We start from the raw sequence: 9,483 nt of genomic DNA, 5'->3' as shown, positions 1-9,483 counted from the left end.
GCAGTGATGCATAACCTGACATCCCACATCGTTAGAATACTTGTTGCTATGACAACAGTCCATCTCATTCTTATATTCTACTTGACGACATTAAATGTTATTAGACAAAACTCAATCACACATCACTCTTAAAGAGCATTCAATTCTGTCCCTATTGACTAACGTTTATTACAAAAATAATAAGTAACAATCACGGGCAATAAATCAAATATATCAGCATCTTCATGCCACATTGTACTCCTAAAAGCAGGGCTTAACAGAAACCCATTGTCAAATCAGTGACAAACAAGCATGAGGGGGGATACATTCAAATTTGCAATATATACATGAATCAAAAGATGAAAAGTCCTCTTGCACAGCGTACTGAATACAGCAAGGATTTTATTATTTTCTTTTTTCCAAGTCTCGTGGCTATGATGTGTCTATTAGTCCTTTGTTCAGTAGCTGCCCCTTCCTTGCCTTCTGGTACGCCGCCATACACTCCTTGAAGCTGAGAACTTGGGGCTGGCACTTCCGCCAGTCCTGGTGCTTCGCCATGCAGTCCTGCACGGCGTAGTGCTGATCGCCACAGCCCGTCCGATTAACCATACGGTCCACTGGATCGTCCTCGTCTTCGGGCCGTAGGCGATTATGCGGAGGGGTCGGTACAGCCATTCCGCGATTCTTTAAGTGAAGGTTGTGCGTGCTTGTTATAACCTGCCGGTTTGCAGCAAAGTCAGGTGTTCAAATAGACTGAATCAGCCAATACAGTTTACAAGTATTCACAATCCACCGTAGTGATGTCACCTAGGTGACTGTCATAGTCAAAAGGAGAGTAAACTACTGTCATACCATCAAATGTGTTAGAGCATTCGCGAGTTCATACTGCTTTCTTAAAAAGAAGCTTAATATATCGCAGTTAATCCACATCCCTTAAATCCACGAAATAAACTCCATGTAGATTTGTTTTTAGAAATGTACAAGATAGTCTGCTTACACATATGAAATCCCGTTTTCATGAAAAGAGCAACGACTTAAACATCAACTCACTATCAGAAGGCAAATTTACCTAAAAATACCGGAAGTGTGCAGCTGCGAAGAGAGTCCGACCGCCTCCGGCTGACGCGGCTCTTCAAACTTCTATGTAAGACTGCGTAATGTAACTGTAAACGGTATCGTTTATTCATCTTTACTTTTACCTGAATGCCGGCTGTTTAATTAATCACTTTAATTTAATTTAAATTAATATTAATCGACAAAGCTGAACTACCTGCAAAACTGAATTAGATTATTAGAAAATAAATGGTAATTTATTAATATTTTGCTATGTCATTGCACAAATGTTCCTCGATAAAATTAATATATCTAATCAACTCATTCTGTTGATCTAAGGAGTTGTAAATATTAAGTAGTAAAGACTAACACAATCTTACAACTTTAAAACAAAAGTCTTCTTAATTACTGATTTACATATAATGTATGACACAATTTATACAGCCTACCCTAAAACAGTGAATCGAGTTTCTTCAGCATGTATCAACAGCGACATCTGGTGGACTAACGATAATGATAATGAAGATTCTAGTCATTTTGGAAATGACTAGATACGTGATTTATTTTAGTCACTGATAAATTCAGATTGGAATCCCGTCCAGGGTGTTCCCTGCCATTTGCCGCAAGCCCCCAGTGTGTGTCACCTATTCTGGATAATGGATGGAGGTTTTCAGCAGAGCTTTTTTTGGGCTGTGTCAAATTCTCAAAGTATGTTGCAACTCGGACAACATACCCGGACTAAGAATCTAAGGTAGTACAGTAGGCAAACTCATTAGTGGGTAAAAAAAATGGAGTAAGAAACTGTACTACACACACACACACACACACACACAGGTTGACTGACATTGTTCAAGCATCATCAGTCATGTTAACAGCACAATTATATTTTTATACTCAGCTAAAGATAATTAGCCTCCTCGATTCCTAGAAAACCTTTACTGTCCCCAGGCAAAAACAAATCAGTGTAACACAGACCGCAGGCCTCACGGACGACCCAGTAATGTGACCACTATGCTGTCTTAAAGCTGCTGAATGTGAACATTTGTTAATAGCTTTGAAGTTATAGAGACATTCTATTTTTTGCTGACAATTGCGTTGCTGGTATCTGCCGCTATCAGTTTACCTGCTGAGAGAAAAATCTTAAAAATAGAATGTAAGTAGACTTTGCAAAACCAAGGATATTTCCCAGTAACAAAAATACGTTTGATGCTGATGGATTATGGTGGGGGGTGGTTGCCAGGTTGTATCACATAATTTGACCAAAAAAGACAGGAGTAAAAAAAATAGCTTTTATAACAATGTATTAAGGGGTAAATAAAGAGAAGTAAATAAATATTTACTATTTATAACAATATATTTCATGAGTGAGTAGCACTGTTGTTTTGAACCAAAGCGTATGGTAAGCTGTATTAATGACATATATAATAGATTTGAATAGTGATGCCTTATTTATCTTCTTGGCCGAATTGTATTTTCATCTATCCAGTCAAGCTGTACATGAGACACAGACAGACAAACTGAATTTAAGGGTCATGTTCAATGTCAATCATCACTCTGTCAGCTAAGGGATTTGAACCAGTGACCTTTCGATCATGGACACAGACCCACACAACAGCCAGTGGTGCTCATCCATCCATCTTCTGAAACCACTTAATCCCAACCAGGGTCACGGATGGGACTGGAGCCTATCCCAGGAACAAGGGGCACAGGTGGGAACCAACACGCCACAGGGCCACACACTAACACAACTACAGGACCAATTTAGATTCACCAATCAACCTATCCTGCATGCTTTTGGACCGTGGGAGGACACCAGAGCCCCCAGCAAAAGCCCACACAAACACAGGGAGAGCATGCAAACTCCACACAGAGACGACCCAGGACTGAACCCAGAACCTTCTTGCTGTGAAGCAGCACTAACCACTGCGCCACTGCACCACCACGCCAGTGGTGCTCAGGTGTTAAGAGATGATCGGAAAGCAGCTTTTTCCTGTGGCAGATATGCTTTTCAGTTACGACTTTGAGATCTACTCCTTGACCTACGTTGAGCGCCGGCACACAGACGTGTTTCACTGTCTCTCTCGGTCGCACAGTGAGTACGATCCATCTCCTTTTTCACAAGGATCTTCAATCTTGTTAATAACCAGAATAGTTGAAAGTGCCAGTTTTGAAATGCATATCCATTTTATCGTTCATTACTAGAGGAAAGATTCATGTGTTTGTCATTGGCATTACATCTACATCTCAATGATGGAATTTTATTACATCTTATTACAGCCAAAGTATAGCATTGAGGTAAGGTACACTTTATAGATCACAGAGAAAATGTTTACAGAACAGTCAGTGAGGCTGGAAAAAAAACCCAGCATTGAACCAGGAACGTTCTCTCGACTGCACTATTTCAGCGTTATTTCAGCAGATACGGGAGTGATTATACGCTATTTCAGCAGATGTGGGAGTGATTATACGCTATTTCAGCAGATACGGGAGTGATTAAATGCCATTTCAGCAGATACGGGAGTGATTAAATGCCATTTCAGCAGATACGGGAGTGATTAAATGCCATTTCAGCAGATATTGGAGTGATTAAATGCCATTTCAGCAGATACGGGAGTGATTATACGCTATTTCAGCAGATATGGGAGTGATTATAAGCCATTTCAGCAGATATGGGAGTGATTATACGCTATTTCAGCAGATATGGGAGTGATTATAAGCCATTTCAGCAGATACGGGAGTGATTATACGCTATTTCAGCAGATATGGGAGTGATTATAAGCCATTTCAGCAGATATGGGAGTGATTATACGCTATTTCAGCAGATATGGGAGTGATTATAAGCCATTTCAGCAGATATGGGAGTGATTATACGCTATTTCAGCAGATACGGGAGTGATTATACGCTATTTCAGCAGATACGGGAGTGATTAAATGCCATTTCAGCAGATACGGGAGTGATTAAATGCCATTTCAGCAGATATTGGAGTGATTATACGCTATTTCAGCAGATGTGGGAGTGATTATACGCTATTTCAGCAGATACGGGAGTGATTAAATGCCATTTCAGCAGATATGGGAGTGATTATAGGCTATTTCAGCAGATACGGGAGTGATTATATGCCATTTCAGCAGATATGGGAGTGATTATACGCTATTTCAGCAGATATGGGAGTGATTATACGCTAATTCAGCAGATACGGGAGTGATTATACGCCATTTCAGCGGATATGGGAGTGATTATACGCTATTTCAGCAGATATGGGAGTGATTATACGCCAATTCAGAAGATACAGGAGTGATTATATGCCATTTCAGCAGATATGGGAGTGATTATACGCCATTTCAGCAGATACGGGAGTGATTATACGCCATTTCAGCAGATACGGGAGTGATTATACGCTATTTCAGCAGATACGGGAGTGATTATACGCTATTTCAGCAGATGTGGGAGTGATTATATGCTATTTCAGCAGATATGGGAGTGATTATACGCTATTTCAGCAGATACGGGAGTGATTATACGCCATTTCAGCAGATACGGGAGTGATTATACGCTATTTCAGCAGATGTGGGAGTGATTATACGCCATTTCAGCAGATACGGGAGTGATTATACGCTATTTCAGCAGATGTGGGAGTGATTAAATGCCATTTCAGCAGATATGGGAGTGATTATATGCCATTTCAGCAGATATTGGAATGATTATACGCTATTTCAGCAGATGTGGGAGTGATTATACGCCATTTCAGCAGATACGGGAGTGATTATATGTCATTTCAGCAGATACGGGAGTGATTATACGCTATTTCAGCAGATGTGGGAGTGATTATACGCTATTTCAGCAGATGTGGGAGTGATTATATGCTATTTCAGCGGATACGAGAGTGATTATACCTTTGAACAGGTCATGGTCTAAAAATGGTGATGTGTATGGGAATAAGCAAGACAGTTAAACAGATTTGGCAACACGACTGTAAATCATGCCAAAGATTTTTATATGATTGCACTGTTCATGCAGGATGAGTAATTCATAAACGTATCTGTGTCAGTCTCACGGTGATGTCATTAGTTTGGGTGTTTTCCCAAAAAAAGAAAAGAAATATCAGGATGTTTCCTGAAATGTAAAACTGAATAACTTTTTTACTCTACCATCATTTATCATAATACCTATTTCCTCTAGAAATGTCAGGTCCTTGATCAGAAGTTCAAAAAATTTGTAGCTGGTGAAGTATTTCAAGTCTGGCTTTCTACACAGAAGGGCCAGCTGTATGTGATCTGCAGTGGATCTGTTGTGCAGCAAAATGTCAGTTTAAGGTTAAGTATGCCGCTAAAACGTTTTTTTAGTGGGATCACAACCTCAAAGGCGTCTTGGCATAATTTCCAGGCCAATAGGAAAAGGTTCAGCTTTCAACAGCAGATTTTCCTCCATGCCCTCTCAATCCTCAGCATCCAGACAGAATTTTTTATGAAAGGGTTGCAAACATTTTGAGGCTTACTTTTCTCTACAGACTCACCTTTGAACCATGCAGGCTACTATATTGGTATGTAATATAGTTGAAAGTTTTAAAAACATAATCTTACTTGTCTAATCTATATTCCCCTTTGTATGAATCTTGCTGGTATCTTAGCTTGCAATTTCAGCTTAAGAAGTGTACATTTTTGGGTTTCATCTGCAACAAATGGCCCTACTGGTTCACAAGCAGCCTCACCAGAAACATCTGAATCCGGGCGACAAAAAGATGAAAAGTCTCCATGTTCTTTCATCTGTCTGGAGCAGAATTATCTATATGCACTATAAAGTTCTGCTGCCTTGAAAGCTGAAAATCTTTGCAATAATGGCAGCTTCTTTCCTTCTGGAACTTCGTCGGCATACTTCAAATCAAATTTTTTATAGTATATCGATATTTTTCTCAAAACAAATCATAGGATGGCAATATCATTAATAGCATTAATGGATTATTAAGGCTTTAATGAAGATTTGTAAAAGAACCCAATCCACCTTGTTCCGAGCTCCCATGATACACTGTGGTTCATGGCGATGACTTACGATTTGTTGCACCACGGAACAAGAACCAACGTTTCAGAGCTGCGGCGAATCATGAATCGGTCATGTGGGAACAGAGCCTGTTAACCCTGAAACCTGATAGTGTCGTCATGCATCTGCCTTTTGTGGTCGATGGATGGAAAGATTACATGAAAAGTGGCCTTAGATAACACCCAAGAACATACTTAGTAGTGATGTAAACCTATGATCAGTATGCCCCCCCCCCATATTCAAAAGAACTTACATTGTTTGGCGTAGCCTGGGCAGGGAGGCCCAAACGCCTTTCTAGCCACTCGGGATCAGTACCTGTCTTGTTCCGTCCTGTCTGTCTTTTTCCTGTTTGGCCAACAGATGTCACTGTCCGTCCCATTCTCCCCCATTTCCAAAGGTTACTACACCTCACAGCCCTCGTCTTTTCCCTTGCTCTCTGGGCTGCCACATGGTTGAATGGGCTGAGCATGCACCCTGAAACCTAGTATTCGTTACTGTGTTGGGTTTGTTCTTTGAAGCCGCAAGATTGAATTGTACCCTGTGTGAATTATGCTTTGGGCCTGTTCATTTGTCGGTCGTTGTGCTTTTGTTTCCCATAGGTGCTGCGTGTGTTATAGATGTCACTTGTGTTTAGTATCAGCCCTACTTAGTTCTTGTTTTACCCGACTGCCTTTGTTTTGACCTCTTGTCATTCCTTTTGTTTCTGGTGTTTTCATATTCAGTCTAAAAAAATTCTCCTTCTTGTTGTAGAAACTTATGAATGAACAATGAAACAAAATTTCTAGCTCCACTTATTTTTACTTAGGCCTGCAAGCCTAAGTGCCTTAACGTTCCTAACACAACTAAAGGGTGAAAATGTTTAGCCATTATTATAGTGATTTATAATTCAAAGGCACTGTAAACATTACTGATAAACTGGGATTTATCAATGGTACAAATTTAACAAATTCAAACATACATGACATATTTCCAGAACAAAGAAAAATTAACATTACATTTAGCCACCAATGATTGACTTTATTGGCATGAAGTGACAATCCCAAAACGAACAATTGTTCAGCGCATAGCGCATGTTTCAGAAAGTGATATAACATACAGATTTAACTATAGCAGAGACACACTTCATAGAAACAAGAAATCATGGCCACTTCACAAAAAGTGTTTAGTTCATGCTTCCCAAACAGGGTTTTCTACACTTCAGGGAAGATGGGAGATTCTGGTTGAGGTCTTCCGGTGGGGGGGTTACTCAGGATGATTCCAAGAGCCCTCAGTGACCGAAATCACCATGACCCCCCTCCCCATGGTGCCCCTTGCAGAATATGTAACGTTGCAATTTATAAATCACATTCTATTACATTGTCTACACATATGACGCAGGAGTCATTAACTGAAAGTAATATGATGCACAAAAGCTGAGAATAATTAGATGCATAGAAAACAAAGAAAATATGAAAAGTTGCATACGAATACCAAACTTCAGGCAAATACATTAAAAGTGAATTCATCCATGTCGGAAACAGCCTTTGTAGGTTTAAAACACAGAATAGGGCACACTTAGAGTTTAATTAATATGGGGAGACAGTTTTGGGTAACAGTGACATAAATGCTGAAAAATAATGTTTACTCTGCATTGGTGACGTGCTTTAAATCAGTCATTTAGGTGGGATTTACTGCGACCTAGACTTGAATTATTAAAACCAGTAAGAATTTAAAAACCTGGAACAAGGTCATCTTTATAGCACTGACTGGCTCTACCTTGACCAAGCCTTTTCATCTCTCTCTCTCCCTCCCTCCCTCTCTCTCTCCCCCTCTCTCTCTCTGGTTCAGACTGCCGACCTAACTTTAATTTTTTGGAGGATGACAAAGGCTCTGGCCCTAATCTCTTTAGTTTTCAGTGAGTACACTACAGGATTCAACAGAGGTGGCAAGCAGGAAGCCAGTGACAAGGTCAGCATTCTCATATCTGGGTTTACACCAAACAAAAACAGCCCTATGATAAATAGTGTTAAAAAGGGAACATAGAAAATGGCAACTAAAAATAGGTGTTCAACACAGGTGGAGAGCGCTTTGAACCTGCTCTCTATGCTTTGCATTCTGAACACCGATATCAAGATACATATATACGTAAGTGTAATAAAACTCAGGGGTCCAAACAAGTTTACTAAGCTCAATGTGGTAGCACAGGTCCACTGCAATGAATAATCGTTACAAGCGAGTCTGAATACAGGTGCGAAATCACAGAAATAGCTGTACACGTCTGTTGATTTACAGAAGGAAAGACTAGTCATCGTTGAAATCGAGAAGGCATGGGTGCCCACGTCAACAGCCCACATTATCATTATAATGCTGATCATTCTGGTGATCGTATTGATGGAGTGCTGATGGAGAGGGAAACAAATCGCGATTAATCGGTCATAAGCGAGTACCGTTATGGAAAGGGACTCCATAGTTAAAAAGGCGTAGCAGAAAAACATCTGCGTCAAACAAATATTGAAAGTAATGAAATTATCCTTCACGAGAAATGTCTTCAGCATCCCAGGTATTAAACTGGTACTGAGAGCCAAATCAACGACAGCCAGGTTAGCGACCGCAATGTACTTGGGTGTATGCAGGCGGTGCTCGAAACAGACAACGGCGATGACAAACGTGTTACACAGAACGGTAGCAGCGTACACTGCTGCTAAGAAGATTAAATACAATTCGACCAAAGGCAGTGCTCGAAATCCCACAATATAAAAGCCCACTGGTCTAATGATCGAGCCGTTTCCCAACGAAGTGCCGAGCGCAGTCATGGTCGGGCGCCAGCCGGCGGCCCTTCATCAGTTAGAGGGGAGAAAAACCGACGCCAGTGACGCCAGTGGCAGCAGCATCCCATGAACTCAGATCGGATTCCTGTAAAAGTCACTAAAGACAAAAGACGTCAGCGATCCGGTTAAAGTCAAAGTAGCTCAACCCGAATGACGCGAGATATTACTTATAGGTAGCGATTAAATACTGAAGGCGAATTGTTGTGGAAAAAATTAAAACAACATATGTATAATAGATCAGGAAATACGGAATATTTTAATTCATATGAGCAGTGTATTGTGTTTTCACTGTAAACGGCATGCGTGGTTATGTTTGTGTGATGTATCTATAGTCTTATTCCGTTTTTTATAAATTCTCCGGCAGTCTTTAAGCGACAGACATCGTTATTTGCTTTCTTTGTCGTTCAGTCAGCTGGACAATAGAGTGGAAAGTCGCGAAGCGGCACCGAAACAGCAGAAACGAACAATCTCACCTGCTGACTGAAGAGAAGATTTCCGCTTATGGTGCTATAAGTGTATCTTCTGATCAGTCTACCAGTAGGTAGAAAAATATATTCTCCAAAATCCCCCAGCGATGTAATTAAAACAGAAAGGCTTTTTTGAAAGTAG

The 9,483-nt window shown here is 40.4% G+C and overlaps 2 protein-coding genes across 5 annotated transcripts; both read right to left on the bottom strand.

Annotated features, from left to right (window-relative positions):
• Window positions 1-133: 133 nt before the first annotated feature.
• On the bottom strand, window positions 134-1,100 carry LOC125712595 (cytochrome c oxidase assembly factor 4 homolog, mitochondrial). Of its 3 annotated transcripts, none has more exons than XM_048982818.1 (2): window positions 1,049-1,100; window positions 134-696 (listed from the first exon to the last, which is right to left on the bottom strand). In XM_048982818.1, the coding sequence occupies exon 2, from the start codon at window positions 652-654 to the stop codon at window positions 412-414; it is 243 nt and encodes an 80-aa protein (XP_048838775.1). In that variant the 5' UTR covers window positions 655-696; window positions 1,049-1,100; the 3' UTR covers window positions 134-411. The 3 variants fall into 3 exon arrangements, with proteins under 3 accessions (XP_048838775.1, XP_048838774.1, XP_048838773.1); XM_048982817.1 differs by having other exon boundaries at window positions 977-1,086; XM_048982816.1 differs by lacking the exon at window positions 1,049-1,100 and adding an exon at window positions 832-1,042.
• Window positions 1,101-7,114: 6,014 nt separating this feature from the next.
• LOC125712583 (olfactory receptor 5F1-like) lies at window positions 7,115-9,483 on the bottom strand. 2 transcript variants are annotated; one of them, XM_048982797.1, is made up of 2 exons: window positions 9,348-9,483; window positions 7,115-8,971 (listed from the first exon to the last, which is right to left on the bottom strand). In XM_048982797.1, the coding sequence occupies exon 2, from the start codon at window positions 8,857-8,859 to the stop codon at window positions 7,891-7,893; it is 969 nt and encodes a 322-aa protein (XP_048838754.1). In that variant the 5' UTR covers window positions 8,860-8,971; window positions 9,348-9,483; the 3' UTR covers window positions 7,115-7,890. The 2 variants fall into 2 exon arrangements, with proteins under 2 accessions (XP_048838754.1, XP_048838756.1); XM_048982799.1 differs by having other exon boundaries at window positions 7,115-8,959; window positions 9,348-9,398.

This window comes from Brienomyrus brachyistius, chromosome 18 (genome assembly GCF_023856365.1).
Source record: "Brienomyrus brachyistius isolate T26 chromosome 18, BBRACH_0.4, whole genome shotgun sequence".
Taxonomy (NCBI): domain Eukaryota; kingdom Metazoa; phylum Chordata; class Actinopteri; order Osteoglossiformes; family Mormyridae; genus Brienomyrus; species Brienomyrus brachyistius.
This window is presented reverse-complemented; position numbering and strand designations above follow the sequence as displayed.

What these genes read in the sequence shown, in the direction of transcription:
- LOC125712595 (XM_048982816.1), bottom strand. Translation starts at nt 909, where the DNA reads ATGTGGATTAACTGCGATATATTAAGCTTCTTTTTAAGAAAGCAGTAT. An exon ending in ATGCTCTAACACATTTGATG is followed by an intron (nt 697 to 831) that starts GTATGACAGTAG and finishes GCAAACCGGCAG; the next exon opens with GTTATAACAAGCACGCACAA.
- LOC125712583 (XM_048982797.1), bottom strand. Translation starts at nt 8,859, where the DNA reads ATGACTGCGCTCGGCACTTCGTTGGGAAACGGCTCGATCATTAGACCA.